The sequence below is a fragment of the Homalodisca vitripennis genome, chromosome 2, assembly GCF_021130785.1.
Source record: "Homalodisca vitripennis isolate AUS2020 chromosome 2, UT_GWSS_2.1, whole genome shotgun sequence".
Taxonomy (NCBI): domain Eukaryota; kingdom Metazoa; phylum Arthropoda; class Insecta; order Hemiptera; family Cicadellidae; genus Homalodisca; species Homalodisca vitripennis.
Genome location: NC_060208.1, coordinates 200,948,151 through 200,966,842, shown reverse-complemented (window position 1 = coordinate 200,966,842; position 18,692 = coordinate 200,948,151). Strand labels below are relative to the sequence as shown.

The 18,692-nt window shown below is 33.8% G+C and overlaps 1 protein-coding gene across 1 annotated transcript in view; it reads right to left on the bottom strand.

Moving 5' to 3' along the window:
• LOC124355965 (neuronal acetylcholine receptor subunit alpha-7-like) overlaps positions 1-18,692 on the bottom strand; it is a 184,858-nt gene that overhangs the window by 74,818 nt on the left and 91,348 nt on the right. The window contains exons 4-5 of the mRNA XM_046807113.1: positions 6,179-6,223; positions 702-811 (exon numbers count right to left, since the gene is read on the bottom strand). Of these exons, the coding sequence (XP_046663069.1) occupies positions 702-811; positions 6,179-6,223 (155 nt within the window). The remainder of the gene's footprint in view (positions 1-701; positions 812-6,178; positions 6,224-18,692) is intronic.

The window sequence follows — 18,692 nt, the reverse complement described above, 5'->3', positions numbered from 1 at the left end:
ACAGTTACCGCAGTGAAGTGTAGAAACTATATACTGTACGTATTTATCATACAGAATCACTGTAGACAATACAATACATAATCAAAATATAATATTGCAAATCATGTTCTAAGAGACAGGAACAGTTTTCTCCATTATAATAAATAATGTATTTAAACAAGTTTACGGATTTTGCTCTGGGAACGTTACAGTAGCATAAGATAAACAAATCTTAGATCTTAGTTTAATGGAATAAGAATAGCAGAAACCGTGAATGAGTTTGCATTTGATGTTGATTAAGGTACTTTTATTTTTATTTTTGAAAATTTTATGTAAAAATTTAGATGTTATCAGTCGATTGCTGTTGTATACAACTGTTTATACTTAAAAAATCTCTAGCTATACATTTGAACAAATGATTTAAAGATTGTCCTTATAGGAAACTAAATTAAGAACTAGTCTAAAAACATTTTTCTCAATAAATTTTAGTAGTAATATTAATATATATATATTTATTGCTATTGCTCTTATTAAACAGAGAAGTATGTATTTGAGCCAATTCAATCGTACAACAGTATAACATAGATCTTATGGAGCAAATCTTAACTGAATAAAAAACAAAAAGAAAATGTAGTTGTTTTTGGTTGTTGTTTTGTATTTGTGGTGGTAACCATGGAAAGGCACAAGGCAAGACACAAGCAAGGGATTGCGTGGGTTGGTACCTGTTGTACATAAGGACATCCGGCTTCCATATCCGGTGAGGGGGTATCCGCAGATCCTTTACCCCCCCGTACTCTGTCGAGTTCCATCTTAGGTTGACGTCATTCCACTCCTGAATAGACATACAATCTCGTTATGACGTATCCACATATACTTTTATACGATATACAATATCTAGCTTTATTAATTGGCAAGGCATTATAAGCAATGTTGTACCAGCTAGTGGAACTACTGCATAGAAGAAGCAGACTTATTTCAGTTACGAAATTGAATTAATGTATTGTGCTAATAAAAATGTATTGGTTTATATGCAAACAATTGCTGGTTTGGATTATAGTTGAAAAAATCTTTAAAAAAATGAATATGTTTGACTTAATCGTACAAATACTTATAACAAATGGAAATGACCAGTAGAGAATATACTAAAAAAATGTCTATTTAGTAAAAATATCAGAAGTAACTATGTTCTTTGGAAAAATATCAAATAATTTTAACAGTACATCACACACACATTAGTCTAGTAGTTTATACGTATAAAACTAAACAGAGTAATTTTGAAATCATCAAACTAAAATGTGAGAATATTCTACAGTAGGCTAAAGTATACAAATTTAATGTTGTTAACTGAATAATGAATAAAATGAATACTTGGAATTTTTTATAACTTCAAAAACCATTTCTAATTATTAGATTAAAAATTTAAGATAAGGAATATTGTACCAAATTTTTATTTTTATACTCTTTATCGGTATTACAGAAAACAACCGATAAATCTTTTAAAGATTCAATGATATAGCATATACTATATAGAGTTTGTAAATTACTTACCTACTGCAAAATTCTTTAAACAATATACATCAAACAAACACATGTATAACATTCAATACAAGACACATTAATATGTTAAGATGCTGGAAACTTATTGATAGTGCAAATAATTTAACATTATTATTCAAGTGTCAGTGTAAATATGCAATATAGTGTTTATATGTGATGTGAAAATATTGAAAATAAGTAAAGAATTTTTACTAGATACCTTACAATGTGATGTGAAAATGGTGGGGAGAAGAAATGGTTGTGTGAAGCGAGTAATGAGTGAAATGAACACATACACAAAACTCACAATGTTACTGAAAAAGCACACACTCACATAGACAAGTCTGGCTTACACCATGCCATTGAAATGTGTTGAATGTGAGTAAAAATACTTGTGATGATACAGAATGTGACTTGTGAATGTGAAGGAGACACCAACTGCAAGCGCTGTTTAAATTATGTTCGTATATTACAAGAGAGTGTTGTAATAATACACCTTGTCTGATTAAAAAAGTCCTTCTTCGTGTCAACTGGACTCTAGTTATATGAATATAAAGCAAGGCAGACCTACGTCTGCTCAATATGGGGTTTGACGGGTTCTAGACTTTGAGATGCTCTCCGTTCCACGTTCATCTGGCAGTATGAGGTGCCCGTAAGTGTATCGGTTTCTTTTACTCGTTAAACTGCAAAATAAATGGTTCCTTAATATTCAACAAACACATTTCAAATTCCGTTCATTTGTAACTGTTTTGACTATATACCTTCGTATCTTCACGACAGTAAGTAAAACAACTGAGACATCAGTCTGTACATAAAAATTCTTCTACGACTAGTCTGTAATTTTTTATGTTTTATTAGGATTAAAGCGATTAAGATATCGATATGAGATAAAAAGCACTTTTACGGATAATCTGTAGATTTCCATATCTTCATAGGAATGAGTAAAACGTGTGAGACATCCATATGGGAATAAAATTGCTGAACACAAAAAGTGAGCGTTAGTCAATTTAGTTTCAAGAAGATAAGAACTTTGACCATTACAAGCTAAGCGACATTTTATTCTCTGGTTAAATTTATTGCGAAGAAAATAAGTCAGTATTAACCTTAAATTAGATACTTATGCCATATTGTTTATTACTAATACATTTTAAAAGCAAAATTTTAGTTGGTTAACGTCTTATTCTCATAACATCGAATTACAATATTGGAACTAGATAATATTATTACGAATTTTTCGAAAGTAAATGTTGGAAAATGTTGGAATTATGATCATTGAACAGTAAATCTGTGTAAATATAGATAACCAGGAGATCAATACTGCCAACAATAAACGTGGAACCGAGAGTAGAACTGATCGGCTTATCACCGGCGCGGCGTACTGGTTGTAACGGGGTAGGGTTTGTAACTCACCCCTTATAAACAATATACCTGTTATACAAGCAATAACTACTCATATAGTGCTTATAATTGATTTTAACAATTTAATTTATCTCTTTAAATTATGAAAAATAATTTATGGGCTAACCTTGAAATTTTTGTTAATATAAAAGCGAATACACGAATGTTGATTAAGAAAAGTTCAGACACTGTTTACTACTTTACACTAAGTCAGATTTATAAAAATATTTGGTACTACACTATTAATTCTAGCTTTTAAATTTTAGAAGTAACCGATTTTAGGTGACAAAATGTCACTTATTTATCAAATAAAAAAAATGGTAATCAATATTTTAGAAAGAAAAACTGCTAAGATAGTGCTTTAATTGAACACATTATTACAAAAATATCTGGAAAAATTATTTCAGTGTTATAGTTAGAATAATAAGGTATTATAATTAAATTTACTTTCATTTCTTATTCACACATTTTAGTTGTATATTATGTAATTATACAATTATACTAGTAATAAGCTAATTGCTTTAAAGTGTAAAATATTTCAGGGTTAGACCCTGGTTACATACTATGAAGAATTCTATTCTAGTCAGAGAGACGCTTTGTAGATTGTGAATAGATTTAAATGTTTGTTTTTACGTTAAATTAAATTTTATTTTAAATCCTTTTGCGATGTGTTAAAATTTTTGTTGGTATTGGTTCAAAGTTTAAAACAATGTTTGAAACAAAAAATATTACAATATGTTTGATCCGATAGCCCGTAAAAAATAAAAACGTTGTACGGGTTCCTGGAGAGTGTTTTGATTGTTTAATTATTTTGTATTTATGAATCCATAAAGCGCCTTTCTTTTTTTAGGATTGAGAGGGACGTGGGGGTGTGTGGGGTGTAAGTTACACAAATATGGTCCTATTCAAGTACAGTTCTCTGAAGTAGAGAAACCGTTTTTGGACGATGAAACAGAAATTCATGGGCGACTTGTAGCCGGCACTTACACGAATCAACATATTGTACCAGTGTTCTGTTCGTGTTGTAGGAGGAACGATCGAGAAGGTAACGTGTATTCTCTCGTCACAGACAGTTAACTCGCGGACTGTAGATGTGGACGTGTACAGTAGACTACTACCACATAGATACAAGTGCGACATCGGACATAAGCTGGGGGTGGTCACATGCATTAGGGGAACATGCTCTCAACATCATCTCATTTTAGTTGACAAGTTTATTCAGTCATTTAGGCATGTTTAAGTTAATTACTGTCGGTTTTATTACACGACCCTAACTCTGGGAGTGTGTTTATCTCGAGTTTTTGGACCGTAGGTCGGTGTTCGTGACGGGGCGGGGTCGGGTGGGTACGGCAGCATGCTACCGGGCTGACAAACAACCAATAGAGAGGATAAACAAACAGATCCCAGACGCGTATTAGGGGTACAACTGTCTTTAGTGTGGACTGGTTTTAATTTTAACACCATTTACATTGATTTAACTGGCTCAAAGTGATTCGTATGGTTTATATTTAAAATGATTTATTTTTATTGTATTCGGGTTTGAGCGTTACGTGTTGAAAACTGAACATTGCATCAATATTATGTCCCAGCTGTTTTCATCTGGGTATCGTATTTGTTTTTTCCTCTGTTGCGACAGTAATTTATTAGTTTGTATTAAAGTTTATAGTTTATTGATTGACTTACCAGTTTTAACCAAATGTTTGTTATAAGGAGCTGATTCTTCTCATCCTATTAAATCCATGCAACCAAAAACAATGCGGTCATTAATAAAGGGTCACACCGACATTCTGGCCGGGCCTCCCAACGGCACGTGAATGAGTGCATCTCGTTATCAGCTGTTAGTATTTAGTGATCATGCAGTTGCGAGTTTATTACATCCGAACTGGAGTCTTTTATCCAGTGCAAAAGCAAAAAGTGCAAATGAAGCCCAACCACACACCAAACCTCCTGTACATCCATGTATCAGCGTTCACTTATCTCCTTCGGTGAAAACAGGAACATTGTTAATATATTTACATGGACTTTTAGAATTACCTGTCACACTGTTATATTACTATAAGTGAATCACATTATATTATTATTTGTTCTAAATTATATGTTTAAAAAGCTTAACAGAATATTTACATCATGCAATACAAGTTTATCCTGCAAATATATATGTTTGGAATTGAAAAGGGTAAAGTGAAAATATTTTGGAAATTGAACATTAACATTAGAGTAATCAAGTTAAGTTTATTTTCGGATTACTCTTAATAAAATTCATTTTAGAGATTACATATATTTTTATTAACACATAAGGTGGTATATATCGATCAGCATATATTAAAATGTTTATATCAACTAATAAGGTTATAGATATTTATATTATATAGGTTTAAGTAATCCCACCAACTATTAGTTGCAGTTCTGCTAAGACGTGTAAAGGTCATTTATAGATTAGTAAATACATATATGTATAGTAAAACTTATATTAAAAATACTTTTGTTATTTTTGAAGATGGTTACCTTGGCTTAGTAATGCATACGATTATTAATTATTTAATAATAATAACATTAATTAAAGTACTGTTTAGAATACGTACTAACCTTAGTAAATTATATTTCAAGATGGTGTAACGAATTAGTAACGAAACATTTTTATTAATTTAATTCTAAAGGTTTCAAACGTTTAAGTGAGTGAAAGCATTTACACGTTATAAAATTATCTTAAGGACGTTTACATCTGAGTGTTTCTATACTTTCGTTAATTACCTCCCAAACTAGACTGAAAATTGTTTATAAGAAGGTAACAATGTTTATAAATAACACTATTTAGTGTTTTCTTTGTAAGTTTGGATTCCATTTTAAAACTCTTAATGCTAGTTTAAAACTATTTTTTTAATCGATAAACTTAATAGTCACAAGATGACTAGGTGTCCTTAAATTATCAGATTAAATATAAATTAAGCTAAGTATTTAGGTTAATTTTATGAGTTTAAATGATTTAACGTAGAGCGCCTCGTAGAAAGACAGTTAGCAATAAATGTGAGTGACACCATGGTTCGGTATCGGGCTTGACCATGGACAGACGGGACGTTTGGTGCATGACTCGGGGACTCGAGAACCTGAACTGAAGAAGTCGGTGCCGTGGGGACGCCCGACCCAGCATACACTAAGACAATAGTACATAACATCCACGGCGGGCCTCGCTTAGCGATAGACCCCCGCCGTGTGGCGAAAGCAAGAACTAAATGCCTTGCTCAACATCACTTCTCAACGCACTTACCAAGTTTAACCACGCGTTTGTGGTTACTATTTGATTCTTTTCGTCCTGAAAATGAATTATTGACGGGATCAATTCATTTCACATTTTAATCACATTTCAGTACACTTAAGACAAAGATGGTGCCAGCAAGAGAAAGGAAGGTTTTCAAACAGTAAACGCACTGTGAAACTTACTAACAGGTGAGGCATTAAAGACAGTTTCACATGAAACAAGTATTCACTTTACATTTCAAGGTCAGCAATGTTAATAATAAACCAAACAGTGTTAACGTTTCAGGACAAATACCTAATTATTGATCAGTAGAGCATTACATATCCAGCTTAGAATAACTTTGTAGTAATTCTTAAATTTACTAAAATGTACATCCTATATTTTTCAAACAAGCTTTAAACAAAGACAAGCACTAAAGATTATTAATTATTTCACCCAACTGAAAATTCTATACTAAGACTAATTCGTTTGTTTTCAGATATTCCTATCATGTATTAAGATGATAGAAATGTGTCTCCAGAGCGTACCTGAAATAAACATATCTTTTAAGAGTTTTACCCAAAGCAACACATTATTACTCTTTTGAGAAATAGCCGTACATAACAACGTGCGTGTACATAATTAGGTGTTTTGTATTCTGTGGAATTTCATACCTTGGCAATAACTTGACACTAAAAGCTTTGTTTGAATATGTGCTAAGAGTCATTATGTTTTTTTTTTATTTCAAGAAACTGTGAACTAATAAATACGCTTTTTATGTTACACATGTTGTTCTGCTTTTACCTTTGGATTTTTTTATTGCGTAACTTTGTCTAACACGATTTTCAACATGTACTAAAAGTAGTCAGGGCTAATCTGCAATCCTTTCTTTTAAATCCGGCTGAAGTTACAACATTTTAGCCATGCGTCGTTGATTGTATAGTTAAGGCTAACTGGGTGGAGTAAAATTACATTTTTAAAATAGTCCGCTTGCAGGATTAATCTCAAAACCATTATAACAGGACATATTTTGTGGCTGAAAACAAAAAGTTAGGACCATATGGGCTGGATTAAGAATTCCACAAAATGAACACGTTTATGCAAACACAAACCTGTAATAATGTGGTTGCACTAAAGTATTCACATTAACGTTTTCCACAAGTGAGGTTTGAATTTTAGTTAATCTTATAATCGCTTTGGTACGTTTTAGATAATTTTAACATAACGATTTTGTTTTTAGTCGACGCTGCAACTTAAACCAGTTGTATGTTAAGCATTTAATACAAATTAACAAACACGACATACTGACTCAAACGAATTGAGGCAGATCAGTTTTTTTTTACCCTTACCATTGATCTATCAATAACGGAAACATTTGTAAACTCAATTTGTAGCTGATTTTTTGCGAAAAAGAATCTAAATCATATCAATCAGTCTTTAATGCTTACGTTTAGTACTTACATGTAGCCATTAGAATCCATTAGGGATACATGATTGTAACGTAACATGGCTATATAACTGAGTTACTGTTGCAGCTCTTATTTCCATTCTAGAAGTGGTGAAGAATTTTTTAGGGATGAGTTGCGGGAATGGAGGGGATTTGGTGGAGAGCCTGACCTGGAGAAGAATCTAGAAGACAAAACAAGCCAAGATTGATTGGGTTGAGGCTTAGGGTGACTCCCTGTGATGAATAGTCCGGACAAAGATGGTGTCTGCAGTCTGAGCACGCCCGGACACGTCGGAGCACGTCTAAGCATGTCAAAGCACGCCTGCTAGCCGACATGTACGTACTTGTCCGAACTGGCTTTCGTGGTTTCCACGTTACAGTGCTTGAATGCGAGAGTCAAGTAGCAGTTTCAAACCATATTAGCCGTGGCTTTAGTTTGAACTACTAGAAAATGTTCATAAAAACCAATAATTAATTTTATAAAATTCCTAACCGTAACATAATATTCCGATTTGAAATATATACGATGAGTAACTGATACTAATTAATCGTATGATACAAATTTGAGTCCAATAACTTATCACAGATAATTTTATTAACAAGGATATAATGTAAATGATCTACATCCCTAAAAATGTTCAAAATACTTATAAAACGATAGTAGACCTTAAATGAGATAAAATTGAATAAGTTAAATATGAACAATTAGAGTTGTAGTAGGTATATAAATTGCAAGCTAAATACAGTGTAAACTAAAGATGGCTATAGATATGTGGTTTCTTCCCTAGAGGGGTTTTTTCAACGCCAATGAAATGTACTAAACTTTTCAAGGGAAATTGCAAACCCATTTACAAAATGTGTATTGACCTCCCCATAAAGCGAACCCATGCTCGGTTAGACAGTCGCATACTTACTCCTGGCCTACTTCGATAAATGATATAGTTAACTTAAATTAATCAAATTGAAATAATGTTAATACGAAAATACGATAAAAGTATCAAAATTATACTAATTTATACTCCACTTTTTAATTTATCTTCAAAGTAGACTCATTTAAATTTCTTAAAATATCATGACATCTTTAAACGATTACTTCGTTTCTAAATTCAAAAAGATTTATAACTCTAACTAATAGATTTTTATTTGGTCAAAATACCGTCTGGCAACATAATCTGAAGTATAAACTATAAAGATATCCTTCCAATTTGCATACAATACTTGCTTAGAAATTCATATAAAACAGTAATAAATTACCGTATTTTAGAATCACAATATATATTCAGCTGCTACCTGCCCTGCCGGTCCTGATTTCATTTGCAGTCGTTCATCTCCTGATTTAAATATCCCGGTCATTTCATAACCGTACACAATATTGACGCAGGCGCGACTCAGCTAGTAGCGACATCAGTCGGAATACTTTGGAAGCTTCAGCACATAGTTCACCGATTGTAATACAGACAGCGCCAGCATACGCAGCATCCGGATCGATTCTGCTGAGGATTCTAGTAATGAATCGTGAGTAATCTCCTGGTACTAACGGTATTATCGTACTGGACTTACTGTACTTTAGCAGAAATGTAAGGTACACGCGATAGCATAAAGAAGTCAAGTTGTCGAGACGTGGTCAAAATTTGCTAGAAGGGCTCTGTAATATGAATGGCAGAGCTTAGGGCTTTGCAGATTTTCCACGGAGACGGTCTCACATAAACTCAGAGATTACTCTTCCATCAGATATTCCAGAAGTGTTTCAAACCTTCAAAACGGAATTCATACTGAAACTCTGTAACCAAAATAAAAAAATATTTGAATATATATATATATATATATATATATATATATATATATATATATATATATATATATATATATCCGTCTTACAAACTCGATTTCTTCAAGAAACTGAACGTTTTAGTCAAGTATAATTTGTCATTAGAAGCCTTAAAAAATAAATTATAGATTTCGATATGTTATGATTCTATGAAATGGATGTAGGATTGAATGTTTAGTAACGATGATAATTATTAAATAAAAAATTATTAAAATTCAAATTATTTAAATTCAAATTACTAACTTAATCGGAGGTAATGAGCAAGCCACTTAACAACTAATCCATCACTTAAGTATATTTTATCAACTCAATTTCTTCAATTATAAGATCAAAATACAATATATTCTTTTGAAATTTTCAATCTACATAAACAGTTTTTTTTATGGAAAAGCTGGATCTACAGACGAAAATATATAGATTTTTGCTCCATAACAACAATAGTAAACCTAAACCATTTTTACGCCCTTTTTCGTTTTACGTTTGAGGGAGATAATTTATTTTAAGGATAAAATTTATAGGATAAAAGTGCTTTAAACAAATTCTAGTCTATCAGGAACACAGATCGGAGGTATTCTCGAAGGTAACTGAAACTAATAATATTAGGAAGAGCAAATACTTTTGTGGGTTCAGGATTCCTTTCGGGTCAAAAATATAGATGGTAAACCAGATGTACGATTTATAAACTAGATGTGCATGATATTTAGTGGTAGGACGTTTTTGTGTAGTGAATTTCATTTAAGCACTCCTCCAAATTTAGCATTTGGACAATTTCAGGCGATGAGGATGATATACTACAAATATAGAAGGACAGAAACTTCTATTTCTCAATATTAAAGTGGTGAAAATAAACTTGAACGTGTAAAAATGTAATATAGTCTAATCGTTCATTTAAATGAAGTGACCATAATAAAGATTGGCAGAAGTGATAAATCCTGTTAACCCCGGTTACCAGTATGTATGGAGTGGTGGTAGGGGGGGGGGTCGACGAGGGGTGAGGGGAGGGGGCGCTGCGCTTCGCTGATAATAGAAAATGGTCACGCTCACAGAATCAACACTTCAACTTAAATTAAGGTTACTTTGGCGTTGCGATTGGAGCACGATTTACCGCCATCGTCAAACAGGGTCGCGATTAATCGATGGAGTCTACTTTCCTAAAGTTTGTCTTTGTGTTGCCGACGAGATGGCACTTGTTTTACTTTACGGCGTATTCATTGGCTGAACGTTAGCGAAGCCTATCACTCTGGGGGCTGGGAAATTTCATTTCTGTCTGTCTGCATCTTTGTACGCATAATAATACGAGTTGAAAATAAACTAACCTGTAGTCTTGAAATTATACATAAAGCTTCATTTCTATAAAGGTAACATCTAGTTTGATGATGGTGCATGTCGCTCCCAATGGATTTGGCTGTCTCACCAAATATTTTAAAGCGGGTTTATGGCAACCAGGATGGAAACAAGAAAATAAATAAACTTCTAAAACAATTCTGGGTACAATCATATACAGTTTTATGATGTGATATAGTAGTCTAAATATCATATTGAGATTTAAACTGTATTTAACACGTAAGAGAAACTTAGTATGCGATTTGTGATGTGCTATACTTTGCCTTGTTTAACAACACATTGTTTTGTTGCGATCGAACTTGTTGGTTAGTATTTTATGAAATTGATAATATTATATTTGTTTTTAGGGTGACAACTGGTATCGTTTACGCAGTTGAATTCCTCGGTTATGTACTCTTGGGACGAGGAGCTGAGTAAATCTTTCATTGCACTTGGTCCTAAAAAAACGATACTTCCGTAGTGACAAGATATTCAGGATGGGTAAGATTGGGGATCTGGGCTGCTTCCTGTCCAGATCAAATGTTTCATCCCGGAGGGATAGCGCGTACTACAGTATATCTCTGCCTTGTGACCTTGGAAGGAGAGGTTAGGTCTGTTCCAGTCTAACCGGGAACAGTTAAAGCGGGCAGGTGACTGTATGTATACCTTCAAGTTTAGTTTCGTAAGAACCTTTAAAACTAAGGGAGCCCTAGACTTATCTGTTATCCTTTTTACCCCAATATCTGAACATTTGCCATCAATAATTTGTCGGTGTTAGACATCCACCGGGTTGCCGAGATGTAAATGTAAACGTAATGGATTTGCTGTACCCAATGGAGGTTATGCTGGCAATTATACAAACCAGTCAGAAGTTAATCCTTCTGGGTTAAGGTGAATCCTTATTTATTAGTAATACTAGCTGTTCCCCGCGGCTTCGCACGCTTTTTGTAAGCTTTGCTCGTGTATGAGCACTTCTGGTTCAAGTGAATTATATTGTCAACGCCGATGTAGAGTTTACCTTGTTGACACTATCAAGAAGATCTGCCAAAAGTGTATGTTTATAGCCATTGTACACGTACATGTAATTAATAATAAAGTGGTCTAACATTCAAGATATAAGGCCAAACAGAAATTCATTTGAAAGACAAATATCCATAAAAACTTAGCGCCTTCACATAGTGTGTGGTTATTATACACAACTATCTCGTAATTGTAGTTTACAATGTGCAGGCGGTTTGATAACTTATATATTTTGCAGCGCCTCCTGGTGGTGAGTTATAGCAATGGGCATAACATATAAACCTTCTACGTGGAAAAATACATATATTTACAAATTTTCATAATGGTCTGTCCAATATTTTGCGATTCCATAAAGGACAAAACACACAAACATTCATTCATTTATATATGTATATATATATATTGGGATCAAAATTTCTTATTAATTTAAAGTTTGAATGTTTACGACACAGGGTTTCCCTTAATAGTAGCAACAGGCAATTTTGGTTATTTGTCTTCGTTGTAACAAAAACACCACATTTGAGATCTGCTACCTGCTATCTTCTTCGTATGGGCAAATTTGTTACGCGTAGTCTACTATTGTAACATAAGGCGTAGAGATCAGATTACAGGTTTTGTAACGTTGTATATGTTTCACCTAATCGCAAACATATCTAGAAATCTGTTATCTTTATAATCTTTTGCCTGGAGAACCGGCTGCAGTGTAATTACCTTGTATTTCCCATATCCGATCAATGTTAAACTTCACGCCCTTGGCCTTGTGTTTGCCCGTAGTGTTATGGAATTAACTATGGATCTCTTTTTAAAGATATAATTAATAAGCATCCTAACGCTTTTTAGTTCTTTGGATGTGGATACTTTTTCACTGGTTAACTGGTTAAGTACTAAAAGTTGTTTTTCTTTGAATAACGTATTACAATAAAAAAAATAACTTAAAAGCCGTTAGATGTTTAACAGTTGTAACTTTGAGATAGTACATCTACCATAATTTTACGACTGAAAGTCGTTTAGATCGTGAAAGTGCAAGATGTTCAGTATTGTTCTATAGAACTACAATCATGATAGCCGCAGGTACAGAAGGCTCGTAAGTAAAATCCTGTTTATATTTTATAGAACAATTATAGATTCAGTTTCTATTTATTTATTCTGAGACGGGTTTTGACACTGCTTATGGTAATTATATTTAGAGTGTGGCTAATAGAATTGGATTAAAACGATTTTTGATCGACTCTGTAGCGAATCAAGCCATTCAGGGTTCTGAGTTACATTATACGAGGAAACAATTTTGCTGCCCGAAGAGATATTCCAAGATTGAGGAATTCAGCTGACAGAGCGCGTCTAATTTACTCGGCGACGTGGTACCGATGACTTTATTGGGAATTGGAACCGTGACGGGTAGATGGGGGATGGCGAGGGGTGCGGGGTGAGGGGGGAGGTGTGGGCGGTCCTGAGGGAAATCGGTGGTCCGGCAGTGAGTCGTAATCCGGACGATTGCTCGGCCACTCCACCAGTGAGTAAGTGGCCGGTGGCCAGTGGCCAGTGGCCGGGCAGGTTTTAATTTTCACCGTGCATCGTTGCAAAACAAACTGCTATCATACGGCTTAATTATATAATCCTCATGCCTCACAAAACTGTCGGTTTGAAACAGTGGATATTTTAAGGAATTTTATGCGAGTTAAGGTTTAGCTCGAGAGTTTATTAAAGTGCAGGTCAATTAGAGCCATTTAATTGTATATGTATACATATGTACGTACATGCACTATTGTAAAAATAGCTGGAAGTGAATAAAATGCAGATTAGTTTCTTTTTATCCTTGACTATTGGGATAGACAATTTGGGCTATTCATAGATACTCTTTATAGGTACATCACATTAATATTTTTATTTGATCTAAGCGTTTAATTTTCAGGAATTCAATTATTTTTTTAGGAATTATGTATTCTAATACGAGCCAGCGTTGTACAATATCACATAAATATATGCAATACATAACTCCTACGCATAGTGAATATTTAGGTCTGTACCGATTAATGATAATATCCTGAACACTTCAGTATACCTTGTGTTGTTGTCACAACCATTATTGTTTTCCAAGATAGTTTAAGAAATATATATTAATAGGCAGTACTATTGTTTTATATTTAACTTATAGTTTAAACTCACGCAAAAACATATTAACTATAGAACATAGGTGTATTCAGTTAGAACCAGCTGGTTCTATCCCCATTTATAAAGGTTGGTAAAGAGTTCAACAAAAAAAGGTGAAAAAGTTACATTTTTTAAATTTTGTAAATGTATTGTTTATTAAAAGTTTACTTTATATATTCATTTCTTATGAAATCTGTTAACGACTCAGCCAAGACACTTTGTTTGTACGTTACGTATTTTTTACGTTACTTGTTAAAAATGAACATTTTATTAAATTAATTCTTCCCATCTTAAAAACTCTTGCGACAAACATAGATTAATTAGATTTTTTACTGGATTTCCATAGTTCTTATTATAATTGGTACTATAATTAGGTTTGGACACAGTAACACATGTGATGGAGTTTGTTTGGTGGATTTGTTAGTAAGACAATTTACGTCCTGTTGGGCCCTTCGATACTCGTTGTATTTGTTGTTTTTTCAATATTTTAATTGTAAATTTCTAGACTTTTTAGGTTGAAATATTATTTGAGAAGAGACATAGCAATAACACCAACACCACCGAACTGGCTTCTGTTGTTTTATAGAGTACCACAGATTTTGACTGTTACACAACAGACCTTGAGGCTGAGAGGGTTTGTTTACAAAACGCGATTTCACTGTGACCTTTCTGACCTTTCCTAACGCGAGTGTGATTTACAGAACCAGAAGTAAGAATTTATCGCCTTTCATATTTTTCATCATAGTAAACAATGAAGTTACTTCTCTTTGCCTCTGGCTATTAAAGGAATTGGCAAAGTTTGTTCGAGGATTATTTATGGTAAAAGTTTAAATTAGTCATTCAACCTTTGCAACAAAGTAATTCACAGTGAAGAGTAATGCTTTTCAAGGTTAAATACTGCTTAAAATGGGCTGCTGGTTACAAAACTAAACTATGGTTCCTATCATGATATTAGTAATAAGAGACATCTATTAAAACAACGTATAGAGTATTAAATTCAAAGCATCAGTTTTAAAACTTCCCCCTTTAACTTCTTACTTATACCTGGATATCAATTATATTTGTACGAGCATGCAACACCAGATTTGTTAATATACTAATTAGGTTACCGAATATCAATCGCGCGTTAAGGGCAAATGTAAATTCTGTAGTCATTTACATTATATCATATTTTGTACTTTATGTATTTTTGTACTAAACTGCCGCTAAGTAAAGTATCAACTCATAATCAGAGAGGCTTAGAAAATCGCTTTTCTACTCAGCCGTGGATGTGCGTAAAAATGACGACGCAATTTATTGCCGGTTTAGTTTTGCACAATTCTCTCCAAATATCTAAGCCTACTTTTAAATGAATTCTGCACAAATAATATTTCTTTTAGAAGTAAAGCTTGTTAGGCCTTATTTTATTTATCTATTTTTTTTCTGAAAACGAAATGTAGTATTAAAAATTATCACCTTAAAAATTATATTTGTATTTATATTCTTTTATAATCTGATGAAATAAGCTGATGGCATTTTTGAAGAAGATAGACTCTTAAACGAACCAATCTGATAAAATCTTCCCAAACTCTTAAAATTGCCAACAATAATATAAGTAAGGTATGTATTACAAACAATAGGTGTTCGCGAAAGTTGGTAAGAAAACTTCCCCTCTGAAGAATGACTCAACCAGCCGCTCTGGTCTGTGGTGGTTGAAATGGGAGGATGCCTAAAGTAGAAAAATAACAAATGATAAATTTTTCACGGTTAACTATTTTAGATTTACAATTAAAACCCAACCGTTTGATATACAAAAAAGAAATTAACAAGCGCTAGTCACGAGGTAAAAATGGACTATTTGGCAAAAAATAGTGACTTTTGAGTATCAGTAAGTTGTTATCTGACGCTGATAAAATTATTATTTAGTTATATTTCACGCAATAACCGAATGTGCTGGTTACAAATGTGTGAAGATTAAATAGTGAAATATGGAAAAACTTTTCGTTTGGCACAACAATACAACAATAGTGTAAGTGACGATACATTTCTATTTCAGGAGAAATAATGTCTATATCGATTTCGCTAAAAGCCAGTTTGAAATTAAATGACAAATTATTTATTTAATCGGGCAAAAGTTAAGGCCACATTGCCCTTCCGTACACGTAAACTGTCGTTTATATATTTAAAAAAAGAACTGTATATACTCCAATTAAATTTAGGCCTATAAATATGTACATATCAAAACGAGTATAGGTTCCCTTATAAAAATTCAGCAAATATATAAATTTTAATTGATATATTTAATTGTATAAGAACGTGTAACATGTAAAAAACGAAAATATGTATAAAAACTATACTACATACATTTATTACTTTGGAATAATTAAAATAAAACCATTACTTAGAGATCTTGTTAAACATTTTATAAAGTAAATATACTGGTAGAATAAAAAAAAGTTACTAACACATATATAAACACGTTCATCCCTCCGCCAATGTCGCGCTCACAGCTTCTCAGACCGAACATGCATCGGCTAACCCTTTAGAGTTTCCCTCTTTTATACATAATTCAGTCTCACTAGAAACAGGGATCGACTCGCAATGGAAATGGTGTCAAAGACTGCGATCACAAGTGGGGTGATTCACACACTGGAAGCAGTCCTCTCTTTCAACATTCCTAGGAATACACCTTGATCGAGGGCTGACTTGGAATGAACACATCAATCATGTTTGCGCAAAAATTTCCTCAGGCATTTATGTCTTGAGATCCTTCGAAAAATACTGCCCAAGTCAGGTACTGATAACGGCGTATTATGGCTTAATTTACCCCCATTTATCTTACGGAGTGGTCCTGTGGGGAGCGTGCGCAAGCTCTCAGTTTCAGAGAGCATTCAAACTCCAAAAAAAAGCTATTCGAATAATTGCAAAAATAAAATTCAGAGAGTCGTGCAGGCAAGCTTTTAAGGAATTACAGCTGTTAACTCTCCCGTGTCTGTACATTTTAGAAACCACTTTGTTTTGTATGTATAAGTGTGCCTTAACCAGAGGCCGGGACATACATACGCATGAGACACGAGGTAGAGAATTACTACGAACTGCAAGCCACAGAACAGTGGTTTTTGAACACCTGCCCTCACAGGCAGGTGTTAATTTTATTAACATACTGCCAAATTCAATAAAAAATTCCCTAACGCCCAAGGCGTTCAAAAGGCGCCTTAAACACCTCTTGGTGTCACAAGCATTTTACAATGCAGGGGAGTTTTTAGCATTTAACTGGGAGACCGCCCAATTACTGACTCTGCTGTTTAAAGTGGGATATATTGGCGAAGGATGAAAGGTGCATAACTGTAAAATTGTATGTGTGAATGAGAATTTTGTGGCATGAATGTAAGAAATTTTAGATTAAAATTTGAGACGTTTGCTATACATTGTAATATTGTCGCTGCAATAAAGCTGATTTGATTTGCTAATTAGTTCTCAACTGCTGGACCGCGATCGCAAGTGGGGTGCCTTTACTTGACATGATTGATCAAATACAACAGTCCTGTGCTTGAGCATTCTCTTCATTTCAAGTTTATGTGTCTATACAGTGCTAACTAGTTCTCGCCTGCTGGACCGCGATCACAAGTGGGGTGCCATTACTTGACATGATTGATCAAATACAACAGTCCTGTGCTTTAGCATTCTCTTCATTTCAGGTTTATGTGTCTATACAGTGCTAATTAGTTCTCGCCTGCTGGACCGCGATCACAAGTGGGGTGCCATTACTTGACATGATTGATCACATACAACAGTCCTGTGCTTGAGCATTCTCTTCATTTCAAGTTTATGTGTCTATACAGTGCTAATTAGTTCTCGCCTGCTGGACCGCGATCACAAGTGGGGTGCCATTACTTGACATGATTGATCAAATACAACAGTCCTGTGCTTGAGCATTCTCTTCATTTCAGGTTTATGTGTCTATACAGTGCTAATTAGTTCTCGCCTGCTGGACTGCGGTCTCGACCTCACTAGCTTATGTCATTCAGCACGAGATACGCTAAAGTTACGATAGTAGATAAGTTACATGAAATTGAATAAAACTCATATAAATATGCTAAACCTATATAACCCGACAATAACTTGAAAAATGATGTAAAATTCTATGATAAGAACAAAATTGAAGATTGGGCTAGGGAGAACTGCAGAATAACAAAGGAAGTTCAATAATTAGTTTATGGAAATCAAAACGTCAGTAAAGAAGTTCTTTGGTTATTCAGACAACACAACGTCACAGATGATTGCCAGGGTTGGTGGGGGGTGGGGGGGTGCTGTAGGTGGGGAGGTGTGTATAACAATAGACTAGCGCCAGAATGACAGTTCATTTACAAGAGAATACCACTGCCATGTCTCCAGCGAGTTCTGTCGGTATACAACTTCAATCTGCAAACAGGGTATCCGCGTAGAGCGCGTGCATTGTGTCAACACCGCTTTCAAACTGTTAAATACATACGGTAGAAAAATGTTAATCGGTATACGAAAGTCGTTAATTTTCAGAACAAAAAGTTATCAGAGACTTCTTATTGGGGAAAATATTATATCTCGTTTATTTTTCCCTATAAGAAGTTCCTTGTTTTAATCGGTATACGAAAGACGTTAATTTTCAGAACGAAACGTTATCAGAGACTTCTTATTAGGGAAAATACATTATATCTCGTTTAATTTTCCCTATAAGAAGTTCCTTGTTTTAATCGGTATACGAAAGACGTTAATTTTCAGAACGAAACGTTATCAGAGACTTCTTATTAGGGAAAATACAT